This window comes from Herpailurus yagouaroundi, unplaced genomic scaffold (genome assembly GCF_014898765.1).
Source record: "Herpailurus yagouaroundi ecotype Mexico unplaced genomic scaffold, PumYag 77, whole genome shotgun sequence".
NCBI lineage: Eukaryota > Metazoa > Chordata > Mammalia > Carnivora > Felidae > Herpailurus > Herpailurus yagouaroundi.
Genome location: NW_024412388.1, coordinates 48,634,674 through 48,655,669, shown reverse-complemented (window position 1 = coordinate 48,655,669; position 20,996 = coordinate 48,634,674). Strand labels below are relative to the sequence as shown.

The 20,996-nt window shown below is 44.2% G+C and overlaps 1 protein-coding gene across 11 annotated transcripts in view; it reads right to left on the bottom strand.

The window, feature by feature from the left end:
* Positions 1-20,996, bottom strand: part of FGGY (FGGY carbohydrate kinase domain containing) — a 427,457-nt gene that overhangs the window by 217,803 nt on the left and 188,658 nt on the right. For 10 of the 11 annotated variants that reach the window (XM_040470413.1, XM_040470412.1, XM_040470410.1 and 7 more), the window contains one exon: positions 2,176-2,304. The exons of the other annotated variant lie outside the window; for it this stretch is intronic. In XM_040470413.1, the coding sequence (XP_040326347.1) occupies positions 2,176-2,304 (129 nt within the window). The remainder of the gene's footprint in view (positions 1-2,175; positions 2,305-20,996) is intronic. 11 annotated transcript variants of the gene reach the window in all.

Genomic DNA, 20,996 nt, shown 5'->3' with positions numbered 1-20,996 from the left:
TGCCTACACTCAGTATTACCTGCCTGCCATTCCACCGACCCACAGGTACTACTGGCTGTTTATAACTTCTCAGGCATTGTGTTAGATCCTGGACACATAAAAGTGAACAAGGCAGACACATTCATAAACTGATAAGCACTACCCTGCTCTGGAAGTCCATGGACTACGTAGAGGAATCAGATACTGCTTGTTATCCTGTTGCATAAGGAAACATTAACTTCCACTCTACAGGTTAAGGCCATTTCACCTTATTCTTGTCTTAATATGACTGTATTCATTTAATAAATTTATCAAGCACTTATAGGAGCCTGATCCAGGGCTCAGCATAGGTGATACAAGAATAATAATATAATGCCCTCAAGGAGCTCAGAGTCCACTGGAAAAGAGAAGCAGATAAATGAGCAATTACAACCCCGTGTGATTATTTCTCTGGGAATACAATTATTCCAATCCAGTGTGATTATTACCCAGTGTGATTATATTACAACCCAGTGTGATTATTTCTCTGGGAATATAATCTGAGTGTTCCATGGAAGGTTATGCAAAGAACAAAGCGTCTGCTATGAGTCTTCAATTTCAAGTAGACATTAGGCCGTGGGAGAAGGAGAGGACCAATAAACCAATCTGGGAAGAGAAATACACATGCATTTATACAAACTGGATTCTGGGAGCACAAGTCCATTTAAGTATTTAAAAGATAACTCTTGGTTCTAACACAAAGTATGGACCAGAATATATTTCAAAACTCCTTTGACTATGATCCAAGGTAAGAAATTCATTTTCTTCATGGTCCAGTGTCCACGTTCACTACCCATAAAATATAAACATAAGTCCCATAAAAACAGTGTTGACCCTTACTATGTGAGATGTACTCTGATGTTTTCTACTCCAGTTGATTCCACTCTGAAAATCCAATGGTCACGACCTACCAAATTGATAGCATGAAGTCTTAGCCATAATTAAAAAAACAAAAACACTGTTAGAAAGAAAGTCTAGGGGAAAATATGACTATAGTGGAAGTGAGAGAGATTGAGAATTGAAGAGGAGAGAGGAGAGAGGAGAGAGAGGAGGGGAGGGGAGGGGAGGGGAGGGGAGAGGAGAGGAGAGGAGAGGAGACGAGAGGAGAGGAGAGGAGAAAGAAAAAAGAAAAGAAAAGAAAAGAAAAGAAAAGAAAAGAAAAGAAAAGAAAAGGAAAGAAAGAGACAAGAGGGAAGAAGGTGGGGGAGGGGAAGGGAAGGGAAAGAGAAGGGGAAGGGAGGAAGGAAAAACTAATGAGGATGAAGGAGGGGTAAGAGTCATCAACCCCTTCCTGTAGTCCTTGTCTCCCTGCCTGCCTTCCTACTAAAACTCATGGAGAAGACACACTGGTTTGGCATAGTTTTAAATTCACCGTCCCCAAGCACCATGTCTACGACACATTGAAGTGTTCAATGGGCCTTTGAAATAATAAACGCCTGAACGCCAGATGTGAGAATTATTTAGGAGATAAAATCAAGACTGCACCCACCTAACTGGATATAGAATATAAATCAGAGTATGAAAAGAAATCCATTAGACTTGTGAGGGTTTTGGAGTGCCTTTAGAACAAACTGTACAGGTAAGTGTACCACCATCATACATGCTAGCTGAAGCACACACATCTCTTTCAAATTCTCCGTAAACCAAAGAACCATCCAGATACTGATTCGGGCCATTTTTTTTCCGTTATTCTGTACTGAAAAAATTAACAAGATTATAAATACTACATGTGAATAAAAGTTTGATAACTCTATCCAAATGACTAACTGTAAAAAGGCTTTTCCTGGGGCACCTGGGTCACTCAGACGGTTAAGCGTCCAACTTCAGCTCAGGCCATGACCTCGCGGTTCGTGGGTTCAGGCCCTGTGTCGGGTTCTGTGCTGACAGCTTGGAGCCTGGAGCCTGCTTCGGATTCTGTGTCTCCCTCTCTCTCTGCCCCTCCCTTGCTTGTGCTCTCTCGCTCTCTCACTCTCTCTCTCTCTCTCTCAAAAATAAATGTTAAAAAATTAAAAAAAAAAAAAAAAAGACTTTTCCTTACTATACCTGGAACCACCAGCCCTTGATCCCTGCTTTAAAAACAGGAAAGGAGTGTCTTAGGTTCCAAGGAATATTCCGTTTGAACACAGTGTTGGTCATGGACACAGGGTGGGAGGTTACCTAGGCCTCCTGCGTGGGCATCAATAAGTGAGGCTGCCACCGCAATTCCAGCAGGAAGTCCAAGGTCTCTGGCTGCCTCTGGTGTGAGCCCATTTCCAAGAGAAGCTCCAGGAGGCAGTACTTGGTTTCCTGAGTAGACATGAGAAACAACAAACACCTGTCAGTTTGAAAAACACAAAAGCAAACACAGGGTTTTCTTAAGGGAACCTCTCTGCTCCCGCCCCTGTCTTCTGCATTTTCTCAACCTCATGAAGATAAAAACCATGCACCCACAAAGAGTCCCTTTGCTCCTTTGGTGACTTAGGTGTATGTCCTTGGTTCCCATGGGTCACGCTCTGGGGTACTTTACAAAATCAAGAGCTCTAAGGTACCTTTCAAATTGGAGAAAGATTCCATTCACGGGAAATTCCAAAGATATAAACACAGTGGCCTCTTAAAGACCAGTTAAAACAGTCAAACTGTTCCAAACGGGCTTCCTAACACAGCAGCAGCCCTAACAGCATACCTTACGCACACACACACATCCATACACAGTCCTGGGTTAACATATATTCCTAAGGAAGTTGAGAACCTTTACTTGTGTAGTTGCTTCCTGTCAGAGGATAAGGGAGGGAATTATTTTGTTCCAATAAAAAAAAAAAAAATCTCTTCAAAGTTTTTCTCGGTTGGAAACGAGAGCCCAGTCTAAACCTTGCAAACTTAACAAGGCTGCTACTTGCACAACCACAGAATACAATCTGAATGGTGTTCTTTGGAGTTGTGCAATGCAGCGACCCTGATATTTCAAGTGACCTTGAATTCCTGCAGTCAGTCAGGCCTTCAGTTAAGAATTTATTGATTGTCTTGCTTTGTGTGGGCGCTGTGGCGCTGTAAAAGGCAGTCCTTGCCCCCAACCTAGTTAGGGAGATGAGATCAGGACACAAGGAGCCATGTAAGTCAGAACAGAATGAAGAAATCCATCTGTTCTCAGGTGTTTAGCAGAGGCTGAGTCCTCCCCCTCCCCTTGTCAAGAAATTCATAATTAGTGTTTGTGCACCACAAGGAGGGGGTCGGGGGAGATCCACATATATGCTAAGACCTCTCTGAGCTCCAAGATTCTAAGATTCTGAATGTATGCTCAGTAATTTGCTTGATGCTAAGATACCTACCACTTGTTCGTTGTTCCAAGGAGCCCCAGGGCTAGGCTGAGGTGCTGCAGGACTTTTGGGGTGAAGGGGAAGGTGGGGTTTGAGGGAGGCAGAGGGTGAATGGCTCACCAATCTCCTCTAATTGGAAACAAAAATCCCTCCACAACACCATTTTTATCCATTTTAGGTAACGAGCTTCATCTATAAATGAGTTTGGAAAAAAAAAAAAGTCTGCTAAGAAAATCAAGAGGAAGAAGACTGCAACCGTTGCAATGCATCCTGGAGCTTCACTGTCCAATTTGGTAGCCGCTTGGCATGTGTGGACTAAACGTTTGAACTGTGGGCTGGAAGAACTCAAGGACATTAATTTTCCACTTACTTTCATTTTAATTCATTTCAATTTAAAAACTGACACTCAAGTCAGCAACTGAAAAACTTTTTAAGGATGTTTGAAACCACTGTGGCGTGCAAATCTACTTTTTGAATGTTCACTGAGGACATCTAAATCAAATATTTACAATGAAGTTTTAGTGTATGTATTGGGAGGTACTAAGCAGAAAATATGCATCAGATGTCAAAAACTTTGTATGGAAAAAATAAATGTAAAATATTCTTAACTTTTATATCAAATGCATGTTGGAATCCTATTTTGGACATATTAGATTATACTACATTGAAATTAATTTCACCTATTGCCTTTTACTTTAATGTGGCTACTAAAAAATTTTAAACTGTGTATGTGGCTCATATTATATTTCTATAGGACAGCCCTGGTCTGGAAGACAAAATCAAGATGCTCCAATGTTGGGGCAGAGAGAAGGGAGAGCTTCTAGCCTGCTTTGAATACCTAAGCCAGCAGAATCCTAAAGGAGAGTGGTGCCCTTCAAGGTAGACAATCTGTCTCTGGACACGATGTGGAGTATGTCACTGTATCTAGGATCTAGCACATAAAAGACAGAATTTGCCTTTACTGAGCATTTCTGTGAGAGGGACAGCGCTAAGGATCTGCTATGCATTTTCTCAGTTCATTGTCACATAATGCCATGTGAAGGATACTATTACTGTCCCCATTGCACAGATGGATGGGGAAAGTCAGGTTTATGAAGGGAAGGTAAGTTCCTTAGAGTCATACAGCTTAAATGTTGGGAGTACAGGCCATAGATTCCACTCCAACCGATGCAAACCTGTGCTCTTATTGGTTAAATTATATACTGGTGGATCTGTTTTTAAGAATTTTAAGTGAAGAAAACAAGAGAAGAAAGGACTAAAGAAACAAGAGAAAACAAATTTTTTTTTAAATTTTTTTAATGTTTATTTATTTTTAAGAGAGAGAGAATGCAAGCAGGGGAGGGCAGAGAAAGAGGAAGACACAGAAACCGAGGCAGGGTCCAGACCGTGAGCCGTCTGCATAGATCCCCACGCGGGGACTCTAACTCATGAGCCATAAGATCATGACCCGAACCGAAGTCAGACATTTAACGGACTGACCCACCCAGGCGCTCCAAGAGAAGTATTTTTAGAACAAACATTATGTAGGTTTAAAAAGTAGCATCATTTGGGGGCTCCTGGGTGGCTCAGTTGGTTAGGCACCCGACTTTAGCTCAGGTCACGATTTCACGGTCTGTGGGTTCAAGTTCCGTGTCGGGCTCTGTGCTGACAGCTCAGAACCTGGAGCCTGCTTCTGATTCTTTTTTTTTTTTTTTTTAATTTTTTTTAACGTTTATTTATTTTTGAGACAGAGAGAGACAGAGCATGAACAGGGGAGGGTCAGAGAGAGGGAGACACAGAATCCGAAACAGGCTCCAGGCTCTGAGCTGTCAGCACAGAGCCCGATGCGGGGCTTGAACTCACTGACTGCAAGATCATGACCTGAGCCAAAGTCGGCCACTTAACCGACTGAGCCACCCAGGCGCCCCCTGCTTCCAATTCTGTGTCTCCCTCTCTCTCTGCCTCTCCTCCACTCATGCTCTCTCTTGCTCTCAAAAATAAAACATTAAAAAAAAAAAAAGTAGCATCATTTGGAAGTCATGCTCACCACCTTCAGATTTTTTTTAAAGGGTTAATTTTGATAGGAAAGTAAAAATGGGAATGGTTTCACCTTCATCCCCGATCTTCACAAACATAAAGGCCATGATTTTCATTTAAAAAAAAGGTTCTGGACAGAAGGAGGATTAGCAAGATGGGGAACTCTTGTAAATCTTCTGGGCAGCAGGTTAGAAAGAACCCTGGGCTGGCCAGGTACAAGGGAGTCCAGGGTTTGCAGCCAGATCTAGGTTCAAATCATATGCCGGTGGACCACAGGTAGATTTCTCAGCACAGGCAGCATCTTGAGCAAAGGCCAAGAAACATGGGAGACTGCCAAAAAGGCTGAGTAAAGTGGAACAGAACCCTGGCTGGGACCCAGCAGGGGGCGGAAGGAGCAGATAAGGTTGGAGATGGAAGCGGGGACAAAACAGACACTGTAATCCAGACTCAGGTGTCTGAACTTCATCATGAAGATCCCGGAGGGCCCCTGGAGGAACAGTAAGCCAGGCAGTGAGGTGACTGGATTTAAGCATTGCTACAGATCTCTTGGGCAGCATGGCAGAAGACAGAAAGGGGTTAGGGACAACAGTTGTGAAGCTATTTCAGGAAGAGAGAAGATATGAACCTTCATCAAGGTATGGGCAAGAGAGTCGCAGGGACAGGCATGTGCAACAGAAGAGATTCTGTGAAGCAGCAAGTTACAGGTCATGGCAGTTGCCTGGATATGGGAAATATGGCTGATAGGGAGACGCCACGGCTTGGATCCCTGTTAAGGACAGACCTGCAGCCCAGTAAGGGCAGTAAGGGCAGCAGACAGCTGCCAGCTGCCAGCTCCTTCAGGCTGCTGTGCCAACGTGACGCCTTTCCCAGGACAGCCGCACCTGATGACTTAGCAGAGACAGAGCAGAGGGACTGTGATGGCACCACTCACTCCAGAGCACTCTGCTGGGCTGGGCAAGGGGCATGGGACTACATCACGGCTCAATTTCTCCCTCTGCCTCATCCCCCTCTCCTCAACTTCTTATCACAGATGGCAACCCCTAATAATTTGAGAGAGACCCTCAAACCTGTCTCAGCATCTTCTGCCGGAGAACCCAACCAGGGGCAGTAGGCCAGGCCTTCTCTCCAGCCCACTGGTCCAGGCATGAAAATAAATATGCACAAAGCTTAACATCCTCCTTTGAACTGGAACACAGCCTTCAGGAATAGTCCATCTGGGCCCAAAGTAGGAAGAACTTTTGTTTATTTAGAGACCGAAAACAAACAGCTTGGCGTAAGAGAAGATGATGGAAAAGGTGGGAATCTCTGAGAAATCACCCCATCAGATCATGCTTTAGGCTTACCAGCCAGGGTTACATCTGAGGGACTGGTGGAGCTGTCAGAAGCAAGCTTTAGTGCGCCTGGACAACTTTTCTGGAAATAATCCTCCTTTCAGCTCTTCCTTGACCATAAAATTAAGTTAATCACAGCATCCATTTTCCCAGACTTAATCAAGACCTCACAGCCTCACCACTGGCTGTCTTTCCTAGCCTCTGTTCAGCCATTCATCCACACAGCTTCACAAACATTCAAGAACAATGGTGGCCCCGTATAGTTTTGCCCACCCTGTGGCAACATCGAGGTGCTGGGGTGTATGTGAAAGAGGCACCTCTGAGACTCACACAGTGGTCTCTGCTAACCAAGGCTCTCAGCCCCTCAAAAAGTGCTCTGCAGGTGAAATGTACATGGTATTCCGAGAACGCCAAGGAAGGAGGGGACTGTGAGTTGGCCCTGGGAGTGCAGGAAATCAAGATGAAGGTGACATTTGAGCCTAGTCTGGTAAGACAGGTGGCGGATTGCTGGTTTCAGAGCTAGAATGCTCAGGGGAAATGGATGCCATTAGAGCAAAAAGCCGTTCACTGCAGGCAGCCCCGAGGGGCACAGAGTGTTTGAGGCAGTCAGTATGTTGGCAAAAAGGGCACCAGGGAGGAGCCGTGAAGTGGGGACCTCAGGCAAGGCGAGGAGCTCCAACTAAGGCAATGAGGCCCTGCCAGCCAATAGCTCTGAGCACTTAGATTTGTTTTTTAAGAAGATAAACCTGCAGTGGGGAAAGGCTAGAATAGGAAATAGTTTTTTATCTGTAAAACAATCAAGCCAACTGAAAAATGCAGGCTGCAAAACATTATGTGGAGTATGACTTCATTTTAAGAACAACAACAAAGAGGGTAGATGGACTATTTGTAAAGATACATTCCTAGGGGGAGAAAAAGAAAGTTGCTTTTTCCTGGATGAAGAAGTTATTATTTTTTTTCTTTTTACCAACCTATACTAACTGTTCTGCCTCGAACACACATTTCTTGTGTAATTTTTTTTATAGGTGTTTTTCCCTTTAAAGCAGGGTAAATAAATGAGGGCACATGTATTCAGAAAATTCCTACAAAGCCACTAAAATGAATGAGGAAGAATTAGGGTCTGAATTCGGAAAGAAGTTCAAAATACATCCAGCAAAAACATCAAGACACAGAATAGTGTTTACAGTGTGATCCCATGTGGGCATTTTATTCAAGTATACAAGAATGGAAGCATGTATATTTCCAGAAAAATCCTAGAAAAACATGCAGAATGTTGTTAAACAGCAGGGATGGGGACCCAGTGTGGGACACTCTTCTCTAGGATTTGTGCTTTCTCTATACCGTGACCTTAAATTTCTTTTGTGATCAAAACAAACTAGACTAAGTTAAAATAAAAGCAAAATTAAGAAGAATACTGTGCACCTTTTCCAAACCCTGTTCCTCAGCCTGAAGGCAGGAGAGGCCCGAGGACAAGGACACTTCAGCTATTTTCTTGGTTTGGCTGGCTTCTGTTCCTGTGAACACACTCTCATGTTGGGGTATAAAAAAGCAATCGCTCTGAGGGTTCGTGGGCTCATGTCCACTGAACTCTTATTCAGACGGGCAGATTCAGTGCGAATGGTCAAAAGCTGGAGCCTACAATTATCTGGTGGTTGCGGTCCCTCCTCACAGGCAGGGGCTACTATTACACCAAATCTTTCCCTACCAGTTTTTCAATTATCTATGACTAATGAGCACTTTGGGAACAGTTTCAGACACACACATAATCCTCTTTCCTGACGTCAGCAGCAGAAATTAATGACTGTGTGGATTGCTGAGAGACAGAAAATGCATTATAATGGTCAACAGAACTGTTATCCTCTCCAGGAAGAGGGAGACGGGGGAGGGGTGTTGTATTAACTGGAAGGTTCAGTGTTCCTCTGTATTTCTACAAACGGGGATGAAACCCAGGGGAAGAGTGGGCTCAAAGTCCTTGGAAATGTCAGAAAGAGGTCTGGGCATGGGCAGCATGAGACCCTGGTTCCTCTGTGTGTGCCACTAAGGGCACTGGTTCCTGCTCAGTTTTGCCAAGGTCAACAGGCCAACTGGACTGGCTGGAACGGTGCTCTCTCCTGCCCTGCCAGCAGAGAGGCTCTCTGAGCGCTGCGGGACTGAATCCACTGTCAATCTGGTTTAGGAGTGAGAGAACAAAAGCAGAATTATCCTTTTGTACTCTCCAGTGATAGGCTGGAATTATCTTAAGAGCACGTGGTGGTGTCTGTAAGTTTGCTGTTTCATGCAGGCATAGCACGGGCGTGATTTTAAAGATGGTTACAACCTGCTCCGACTCGGGTTGAGCTCCCAAATTAGCATGAACCCTCCCCAAAGAAAACAATACCGTCATGTGTATATGGCTGCCAGTAGACTGGTTATTGATACTTATAAAAGAGCTGAGGGGCGCCTGGGTGGCTCAGTCGGTTAAGCGTCTGACTTCGGCTCAGGTCATGATCTGGCGGTTTGTGGGTTCGAGCCCCACGTTGGGCTCTGTGCTGATGGCTCAGAGCCTGGAGCCTGCTTCGAATTCTGTGTCTCCCCCTCTCTCTGCTCCTCCCATGCTCATGCTCTGTGTCTCTCTGTCTCTCAGTAATAAACAAACATTAAAAAAAAATTAAAAGAGCTGACAATATTAGGGGCTTGAGCAATACCCAGCACCTAAATTCCTCTGCAGAGACCTCGGTTTAGACAGGTTAGAGCAGGGAGCTTTCTGGAACCAAAACTGATACAAGACTGACAGAAGAACATTCTGGTAATTCTTGCTCCTGCAGAGGAGTCACACACATCCAGAACTATTCACTCAACCAGAGAAATTAACAAAAAACTCAAACCTGATATGCCCCGCTCTCTGTTGAAAGACATCTTCCAAAGTATTGCCTTTCATTTGCCTCCTAAAAATGACCTCACTTTAACTAGGAATTAAACTCTACTTTAAATTACTGACTAAATGTGAAACTTTCATTCGTTATTTATTACAGAAATGTTGACTGAGTATCTACTATGTGCCAGGCACTGCTGTAATGCAGAAAATGCATTAAGGAACAAGACAGAGAAGTTCTCTGCCTTAACTTACAGGGCTTACTTTCAGTAGACATACAATTCCCATCCAATACCTCTTCTGAATTATATCTTGTAATTATTTTATATTGTAACCTCTTCTACGGTTTGGGCTATTATTTATAAATCTTTATATCCCGTTCTTGTATTCTGACCTATAGTAGGTATTTGTTTAATAAACATATCACATATTTTATTTTTTAATGTGTACTTACTTTGAGACAGAGAGAGAGAGACAGATAAAGAGAGAGAGAGAGAGAGAGAGAGAGAGAGAGAGAGAGAACATGAGCGGGGGAAAGGGCAGGCAGGGAGGGAGAGAGAGAATTCCAAGCAGGCTCCACACTGTCAGTGCAGGGCCAAAGCAGGGCTCAAACTCACAAACTGTGAGATCATGACCTGAGCTGAAATCAAGAGTCAGATGCTTAACTGACTGAGCCACCCAGATGCCTAACATATCATATATTTTAAATCAAATTCTGAATGACCCTCATGCTAAGTTTTGATTTTCCCCCATGTTTCTCTCTTCCCCTCTCTCCTACTAAACAGAGAATTACTCAAAGATGATTTTATTTATCTCTGCATTCATGTACCCTTCCCCCCAGCACACAGCAGTGTCTAGAACAAGAGTCCTTGGTGATGTTCATTCAACTGAATTTGCAGCTTTCTTTTCAAAAGAGAAGACCACCGTTCAGAACCTGGGTGGCTCTGTCGGTTAAGCGTCCTACTTCAGCTCAGGTCATGATCTCACTGTTCACGGGTTGGAGCCCCCCCATCAGGCTCTGTGTTGACAGCTCAGAGCCTTGAGCCTGCTTCGGATTCTGTCTCCCTCCCTCTCTGCCCCTCCCTTGCTCCTGCTCTGTTTCTCTCTCAAAAATAAATAGAAACATTAAACTAAATAAAATAAAAAGAGAAGACCACGCAGATCAATCAAATTAGACAAACAGATTACACACACACACAAACATACACACACACGATGCTGAGTATCAGCTAGGAGAGTAAAGAGAAGAGGAACATGTTTCCTTATATAATCCTCCCAGTATCACACCCTCACCTCTCAAACTCAGGGACAACAGAAGGTCTCAAGGCCTATGCACGTGCCTAGAAAATGGTGACCAGCAGGTCCAAGCCTCTCACTAGGTACACTGATGCTATTGTGACGAGACGCTATGGTTATCACCACCTGGTGGAGTAGAGACTCTCAAATTCTCCTTGCGTGGTCAAGTCTGAATCAAGAAGTGGATGGTGGTTAAAGTGTTAGGTGAAAAGCCCCAGATCTCGTTGCTAAGTGGGTCTGAGGAAGGCAGGATGGATGCCAGGCCAAGGCGTTCGGACTTGTTCTGACGGGCAACTGGTAACTATTATAGGTCAGTGAGCCAAGGAATGGTTCACACAACGTGTGTTTCAGGAAGATCAATATCATAGTAACAGTACCTGTTTATCAAAACCTACAGGCTTTCCATCACTTTTTGGCATTTTTCAGTTGCTCTCACCTTCAATGCCAGCAACAAACCTACGGGCTGGTGCTAGAATCACTACGTTGTAATCGTAAAAGCAAAAGCACGAAAGGTTATTTAATTTGTTCAGTCACCTATGTGATGAGGGGCACAGTTAGGCTTGCAGTCCAGGATTCCCAGGTTCCAAAGTCTAGGATTTCTCAACTGTACCATGTAGATTAGAGGAGCTAGATACTAGACCCAGGAAGAATAATCTCCAGTGTGTGGGGGGTCATGGATAGAAAAGCAGGCAGCTTCATTTGCAAAGGCTCCCTTGGTGGCTCCTGTTCAAGGACAAAACCCCACGACCCATGCGATCCAGCAGCTCAATCTTCTAGCTCTTTCCTTTCCTCTCCTAGGCAGGTTCCAAAAACAGAGACTCTGGACTTCAGATGCCCCAGAGAGACCGCAGACTTCAGTGTATTCCTTTTTCAGTAGAGAAAACTGAAACCAGAGAGGGAGGTGACTTCCTGGGGCCACCCTGCTGTGGTGGCAGCATCTACACTGAAGCCCAGGGACTCACTTTTCCACACCGCCTGCCGTGGCAGTACCAGCCTGGACTTGCCCCTATCTGGAGCAAGAAGCTCATCCAAGCCAGGACGAACAAGTCACAGGGCGAACAAGAGAGTAGACAAAAATCCAGTGGATTCCAATGGCGTTCGCTGCCGATTCTGAACTATTCCGAGCATATAGTGCAGGCTTTTCAGCTTGAAATCATCCACTCTGACACCCACACTGACCTAATTCTCTAGATAATTGCCAATGCCCTATTTTATTCTCACCTAGCCTAAGGCCACCTCCAAAAGCCTTTCCTGGGTAGATCATAATTAGTCACTTTTTTCCTCTACAACCCCACAGCATGTTTCTTAGAATTACATCATTCTGTTCTACATAATGGCTTTTTTCCTTGTGCTTCATTCCTCCATTTTAGATTATAACCACCTTGAGGGTAGAGGTCTTTTCACAGGTGTATTTGTAGGAAGCATGCAATTTAGGAGGAGTTCAGGTTAGGAGGTGAGCAGGCTTGTGATGGAGGGCGAGTGGTTTCATTTCTTTGCCTTCCTTGTCTCCTCCCCTGTAAAACGGTTATAATAATGCTATTATGTTATGTGAGAATCACGCACGGTAATACAAATAAAGCACCTTAGAATGCTGCCACGTGGCAAATACTCAATTAATATGAGATATTATCATGGTACAACAACTCCCTATTCCCGGTCTGTCGGATATCGCATGGCCTATACTGATTACTCGGTTCATTCTGGCTGAGTTTATAAAGCTTGAGGAGGGATCCTTGATGTTACGGCATGTGGAGATATATGCTTTTGGGGTCATGAGAGCAAACCACAGAAACTGTGAAAGTTGTTAAATATTCACAGTGATGGAATTCAGTTTTCCAGCACAAAAAGAGTCTCCCTGTAGTCATGTCTCCAAGGCGTGTCTCCAGAGTGAAATGTTTAAAAAGTGCAGAAGGTGTTCTCTTTGGAGTTATTTTAAGGATGAAATGCTTGTTTCAGAAGGAAAAATCATTATTTTGTCAGCAAAACTCTTGACTGTTATGATGACCAATGCTTCTAAGACCCAGGCAAACAGTTTGGCCACAGACAGTTGGGAAAGACATATTTGGGAAATACTTTCGCCGTCGTTGTGCTGAAGATATTACCGGGGTTAAAGCAGTTGTCCTCACAGTTTTGTTTTGTTTTGTTTTGTTTTGCTTTCCCCACAGTCTAGTAGAGAAGACACATATAGAAAACCGGGGACTTATCTAAGGCACCTCCATTTTTTCTGTAGTCCCACAGATTCATTAAAAACAAACATTAGAAAATCAGGATCATTTAACAGAATGTTTTATCAGCAAAAAGACAGGAAGGAGATGATCTCAAAATAAAGGACGTTAAAAACAATTAAATACAATGCCCTCTTATGACCGTATTTTCTCCTCCTATCACCCACCCTCTGTCAGGGGCCAGTGGTGGTCTCTAGTCTAGAATACTGCTTGCAAACTGGTAGTTTACAAAATGCTAACAACCTCCTAACAATGGGTGAATCGACAGGATATTGAACTGCAAGCTCTCACGTAGAGAAAGTCAGCAGGTCCAGTGCTCACCACACAACGCCAAACATCTGGTGATTTGAAGACATCTGGGGCTTTTTTATCATGTAGACCAAACATGATTCAGGTAATTGACCAAATTTTTCACTTCCCAACCAGATGTCTTACTTTCATATAAATGAAGCCAATCTTGTACTTTCATGTGCAAATAAGCTAGACATAAATTCACCCCTGGAGGGCAGAATTAATTGCTTATTCTCAATGAATACTAAATTACATATTATTTCTTCTTTTTTCCAGCATTCTACCTTTGAAAAAGGTTTTCCACCCTTGCTTTGAAAAGCATACATTTCATTTCAGAAACGTTCTGTCTTTTAAAATGTTTCTCTCTGAGTGTTTTACTGCAAGGCAGTGTGCTATAATGAAAGGAGTGTGGTCTTAGGAGTCAGGATGAATTGGGTTCTAATTCTGTGCATACCCCCACTCCCAAGCTGTTAAGGGTCTTGGAAAAAGCTAAAGTCTCGGAATTTAGTTCCACCTATAAATGACACTATGAAGACCTGAGATCATTCATTCTTATGATACGTGTCAGGCACTCATTCTGTGCCCATCACTGAGAGATGACAGAGAGCTACCATGCTGCCCCCTGGGAGCTCTGTCAAGACCACAGGCAGGTGTTCCGAAGGGCATGCTAGAAAAGTCGCGCTCCATATCCTGAATGGCAACATATTGTCCAACAAAGTAATGAACGCTTTTATTCAGGATTTTTAATAAAAGTATGAGCAACTTCAACTGTAACTAATTTTTAAAGGGAGTATCAAGTTTGTAAAAAGGAAGGATCTGTCTGAAACCTTTCCTCTTCTTGTATTGCTTTCAAGCACATATTGGAATTTGCTCTCATCATGTTTGTTTAAAGAATTCATGTGGTTATCAATGACCCTCCACCTTCTATGCCGTTGTCCTGACAACCAACCATTTACTAGACAGAATATGGAAAGCAGACGACAATGTATCCCTTCAGTCAGGTTCAGTAGGTAAAACTCAACAGTACAGAGACAATATTCAGAAGACCAGGGCCTTTGTGTTTGAGATCCTTCAAGGGGAAATAAATACGGAGATATGAACTTACACACACAAAAGAGAGAGCAGTGTATAGAGAGCTCAACTGGGCGAGGAAAGGCTGTCACGTAGAACTTTTGTGTGGTTGAATAGCTGTTGTATTTCTGAAGCCAGGCTACAAAGAAATACAGCACATAAAGACAAAGGGCTAACTTTGTTGTTGCTATTGTTTATCCTAACCAGTTAAGATTCTTTTATCACCAAAGACCAGAAACCTCTCAAATATATGAAGAACTGAAATGTGGCTGTGGTTTTTAAACTTTTTTCCAAGGACCATGTCTTTCCCCCCCCTAAAAGGAATCTTTCACAGAACCCTGGCATGTAAATCTGATCAAGTAAAGGAGGAAATGTCCAAAAGTGATGTGCTCTAGCGTTGACACTTGGGGGACATCCAGATGGTGGGGGCTGATGAACATGGGTTTAAATCTGGAATTTAATCTATAGTGGAGGCTGCCAATCTGCAGACACAAAAGAGGAGAGGAATGCAAGTTCGGGGCTGTAAATGAAGCCCCTTCTCTTAGGCTTTCCTGTAGCACAGAAGCTGAAGAAGCAGAAAGTGTCCACTATTTGATGACAAAGACTATGACCTCATCCTGGGTGAAGGAGGACATGGGCACTACAGCATCCAAGGAAAGGAGTGGAATTTGCCAGGTTGGCATTTGGCCAAAATGTCAGGGAAAAATCGCTGAAGCGCTCACCCACGCTGCCATGGGAATTTAACAGGGGAAGATTCCAAAAAGGATGCTCTCACTCAACATCATTTAAATCTCCATCTCTGTCATCCAGGGTATATGTGTACAAAGTGGGGGGCCTCGTGCAGATTGTGGGGAAAATACTCAAGGAGCAAGAAGATGGAAGCTTCCAGCTTTGTCAATGAAACAGCATCTGATTTCTCCAGTCCTTTAAAAAATTTTTTTAATGTTTATTTATTTTTGAGAGAGAGAGAGACAGAGTGTGAGTGGGGGAGGGACAGAGACAGAGGGAGACACAGAATCCGAAGCAGGCTCCAGGCTCTGAGTCATCAGCACAGAGCCCGACGCAAGGCTTGAACTCATGAACCATGAGATCATGACCTGAGTTGAAGTCGGATGATCAACAAACTGAGCCACCCAGGTGTCCCCTAATTTCTCCAGTTCTAAGTATCTCGTTCTTTGGACATAAGACCTGTGAGAATGAGGGACTTAGGCAAAATGGAAAAGTAACGTTGGCCCAGAACCCAGAAGCATCCCCAGCTACCACAGCCTTTCCTGCTGTCTACAGATGTCATTTTCCAGGGGGAGCACTGAGGGTAGAGGGAGGGAGACCCAACTTCCAACAGGCTTTAGTGCCTGGAGCTGAGAGCAGGGAAACTGTGCAGGACTCCACCTTCTGGAGCTGTTTCCAAGGAAAGACGTTGGGACTGTACAGCCTCTGGAAGGTGATCAAGGGTGGACACCAAGGGTGCCAATGGAGAAGGGCATCTGTGAGGCCAGCCCACAGAGCTAGGGCCTGTGTGATCAAAATTGATTTTTTTTTTTTTAAAGAAAAATCAAGATCATGAAGCTATTACTCACTGTAGTTTTTCTTCAGTTTACAAAGACAACACAACTTCACTACAGACAATTCAAACAGTACAAAAAGACAGGAGAAAAAAACCCTACCCTCAATTTTTCTCCTCCCAGAAATAACTACCGCTGAAATATTAGAAACTATTAAAGACCATCATTCCAAAATATTAAGATACACATGTATTTAACTCTACATAAAAGGGATCATGTAAGTATGTAATTTTATATTCTGCTTTGAACTCAGTAGTATGCCCTAGACATCTTTACTCACCAATGGGTATGGTTCATGCTTCTTGAAAATATATCCTATTCTATAATTTGAATGTACTACATTATTTAACCACTCTCTTAGTACTAGACAGCTAGCTCATTTCTGTCAAAATAAAAACACATCCAGACTTACTAAGAAAAGACTTAGGAAGGGTTAGTGTAAGGAGGTAAAGAGGCTTTTGCAGGTGGGGAGGGGAATTATTACAAGATGGAGGATGTTGGGACCACAAGATCTGCAAGTGTCTCAAGAGTTAGATAAAATGGGTCTTTTATAAGGTGAGAAAGAATGCAGGGAAATGGAATCAAATCGTGGTGTGACTGGAAAATAGATCAGAGAGTACTTTGCCCTGGGGTCAGTATATTTTGAGGGAGGAACCTGTGGTAGTTAATTTTATGTGTCACCTTGTCTGGAAGTTTAGAGTCATAAAACTGCAATTCTGTCCCAGATATTTTGTCAACCATTTTCCTGGGTGTTTCTGTGAGTGTGTTTTAGTTGAGATTAACATTTAAATCAATAGACTGAGTAAAGCCGACTGTTGTCTATAACGCAGGTGGGCCTCATCTCATCAGTTGAAGACCTGAGTAGAACAAAAAGGTTGACATCTCTCCCCACCCACAGCCTCTAAAATCCTTCCTGCTTGACAGTCTTCAAATTGGTACATGGGACTTTTTCCTGCCTTTCAACTTGAACTGAAACACTCTTTTGGATCTCTAGCTTGCTGACTCACCCTAGGGATCTTGAGACGTGCCAGTCTCCACAAACTTATGAGCCAATTCATTATGATGTACATGTGCACACAATATGTGCATGCATGCATGCACGCATGCCCACACGTGCACGCGCACGCACGCGCACACACCCACACACACACAAATTGCTGTTTCTCTGGAGAGCCCTGACTAGTGCAGGACTTTATTGTGAGAGTGCAAGAGCAGGGGAAGGACAGAGAAGGGTGGGGGAGAAAGAATCCCAAGCAGGCTCTGCTGCTGTCAGCACAGAGCCCAATGCAGGGCCCGATCTCACAATATGTGAGATCATGACCTGAACTGAAACCAAGAGTTGGAAGCTTAACCAAAACGAATATGGAAAAGAGTAACTCTTTGCTGTAGACCATTTTCTGGAGCACAAAACATGGTGGCATTTACTAACCTTCACTATTTGCTAGGAGCACGGGGCTCATTAAAACTCAACACTGTCATTCAACTACTCTTAGTATGAAGAATACTGTAAAGAACATCTGTGAACATCCATGCTTGCCCGCATGGCATCATAGCCTTTTTGACGAGTTTAGGAACGGCATCTCTGTTTCCCCTCACTTAGCAGTGGAAGCCATAAATACATGCCTGATATCCTCCAGCCCAGGGGCTCACATCCTTAAGGAACTAGAAAAACAAGGCAAAGTATGAACACTGTTCTCTAGCCGGAAAAATCAAACCTGAAACCATCTGAACCACCTTCATTAGTGGATGGATGCTTCTCCAGTTTCCCTGCTCAGGAGGATAGAACAGAACTAGCCCAAGTGTTGACTTTAGGCATGCTCAGGTTCAAATCCACTTCAACATTTACCAGCCTTAAGAATTTGGGTTATGTAACTGCTCTATTTCTCTTTGTATAATACAGTAAGAACAGTACATAAGAGGGATGCTAAACAAAATGAATGACATGATGAACATAAGGGGACCCAGCACACTGCATGGCACTGAACCGATGCTCCAGAGGTATTTCATTTTCTTCTCTTTCTCCCCACAAAGAGCAAGTTATATAGGAGGAAATAACGATACAAGGGAAGGGGACTATATTTTGTACCAAGTGCCAGCTGACATCCAAGCACAGTACGACATGCTGCTTTACAGCTCAGATCTCTGTGAAACTCATTAATCCTGTGAGGGAAGGGAGGCCATCCCCATATTGTAGAGAAAGAAACCCAAACACAGGATGGACCCGTAACTTGTCTGAATCCCACTGCCAAGTGAGTTCAGGATTAGAGTTAGGAGGGTAGTTGCTCTGGTTTTTAAAGCCCATTTCTTCTCTGTCAGCCAAATGGAAAGTACTCATCGCCCCAAGGCTCAGGTATGGCTATTAGTTCTACTGGGACAACTACTGTCTCCTTAACATTGCACTTGCCAACTTCCTCACCAAGGTAACCTCTCACCTCCCTCTCCGGTGAGAAGCTGGTCCTGCTTTGCCCTGGGGCCGAGAGCCAATGACCCAGGGCACAAACCAGCAAACTATGGAGCAGAGGCTCCAGGATCCTCCTGCCACCCCCTCCCCCGCAACCTTGTAGCTCCTCTTGGAAACAACGGAGGGGCATGCAGAAAAGGCCGACGGGAAATCAGCTACGCCAGCCTAAATAATTCACAAAATGAATTCATACCACAGCTAGCTTCCCTAGCACGAATAACCTTGTGAACCAAAGACAAAAAGTAAAGCCTCTGGGTTTTCACATTTCTTACCCCGAGGCAAGTGGGAAGGGAAGAGATGAAGACTGAGAGGTCAATTACTAAATGCCTGGGGGGCGGCTATTAGCATCTCTGCTTCTCGGCAGAGGAAACTGAAGCTCAGAGCCTTGATAAATTGATACCAGCTGCCTGACTCCACATCCTACTCCAGCATATCACCCTTTCCTATGTTTGACCCATTTGGTCAAAACCAAATAAAGCCTCAGGGGCTTAAACAAGGAAAGAAAGGACACAAAAGGCATCAGTGTTCGGTTTCCTGACACTAACTCTCCCATTCTTGTCCCTTTGCCTGTCTCCTCCTCTCTCACCAGCGTTTTCAAAGTGGGCTCCCCAACAGGCAGTGTGAACAGCTCCTGGGAACTTGTCAGGAAAGCGCAGTTCAGGTTGGACCAGAGACCCGAGGAGGTAGAAACTTGGGGATGGGGGGTGGGGGCAGAGTCACCCTCCAGGTGGTTCTGATAAGAATCCCTGCACGATCACTTGGTCCCCAGTCGTGACTTTGGTTATGAAGTGAGAATCCTTATTTTTAAAAACTCCCTGGTGATCCTGGTGCCCCAGACGTCAGCACAGACTCCCCCAAAAAGAAAGGCTTTTACAGTTCGACCATGTCATGGCATTATGTACTAAATGTACGAACCTCACAACCGCCCCCGAGGTTTAAATGATGGCTTCTTTTCTGACTAGCTGCGTGACCTTGGGCAAGTTACTCTCCAGCTTTCTCATTTGTAAAACAGAGTTCATAACACATACTTCGGAGTGTGAAATTGAAAACGATAATGTAAAATGCTCGGTATCGTGCCTGGTACACAGTAGACCGTAAGTTAAGTGGGGGCTGTTGTTATTAACCGCCTAATGAGAATGAAGAAAAAACAACCCATGTAAAAGAACCTCTATTATATCAAATGGAAGGGGGGGGCTGCACAGGAGGGAGACCCTGTGGCACCTGCAAGCCTTTCCAGTTCCCGTGTCCCACAGTGAGGGAGACGATCTCTTGCCGGGAAGTGTGACATCCTCTAATGATGCTGCCTCACACAAATCAGATGCAGAAACGAACCTGCAAGGATGTGGAAGGAAAAACCGGGTGCAGTGTGAGAGTATTCAAAAACAACGGGAAGAGACACAGCGGTGCCAACAGAACTGGAGGTGCCGACAGGAAACCCAGGCTTCCAGGGAGGCTGAGCCGTGTGACACGGGGGACAAAGGTGCACAGCGAGGGGCTTCTGTCTGGCCTTCCTGAGACTGAGCTATGCAGCATGTGCAGGCCAAGGGAGGAGAAAGGTATAGAAAGGAGACTGGGGGTGGGGGGTGTTCAGACCGTGGCAACACTGGACAAACAAAATCGGCATTCATACTAAAATCCAGATTAGGAAGATGGCATTCTACTCTGTCTCCATTACAAAACAATTATTTCTCCTAAGGTCCAAAAGAAGCAAGCTTCTCCTCTTCCTGCCTAAAATCTGTAAATCTATCTTCCTAGGATGATAATGTGCTATTTGGGGGTCCCCATGTCTGCCCAGGCTGTTCTTTCTCCACGGAATATGCTTCCCTGCTTCTTCACACACCTAGCCACTACTCAGTCTTAAGAACTCAGAGGTCACCCTCTCCAAGAAGACCACCCTGAATCCCTGCCTCTTCCGCATCTGAATCACACTGGATCCCTTCTTGGGACAGCCGTCAGAGCTAGCATATGACTTAACTGCCACATTTCCTTAATTCAGTGTTTCCCAGAGTGTGTTTCACACACAATGACTTCAAAAACCTGCTGCTATTTTTAAATGCGGATCCTGGTGCAAATAAGTTTGGGAAATGCCAAGCTGAACCAAGACAGGTTTCTACAGTGCAACAATTCTCAGAGACTTTACCATGCTAGTGCGCAATGAGAATCTCTAAGGAAGTATGAAATATGAATCCCCAATCCGATTTGATCACGGGAATTTTCTTCTCCTAAAAACCACCTGTAGATCCAGAGTGCACGTTATGAGCTATACTACTATCTTTTACTGACACTGTCTGCTTTCCTACTTACCAGGCTGTAATTTCCTTGTGGGCAACAGTATCTGTTCAATATAGCATTTCTGGTATTACATGAGCACTTGCTATATGGTACATATTTGCTGAAAGCCAGCTGCGTGTTAAAAAGTTAACATCAGCGGTGCCTGGGTAGCTAGTCGGTTAAGCGTTCGACTCTTGATATGGGCTCAGGTCGTGATTTCATAGTTGGTGAGTTCAAGCCCCACGTCAGGTTCTGCGCGGTCAGATTCTCCCTCCCTCTCTTTCTCTGCTCTTCCCCTGTATGTGCACAT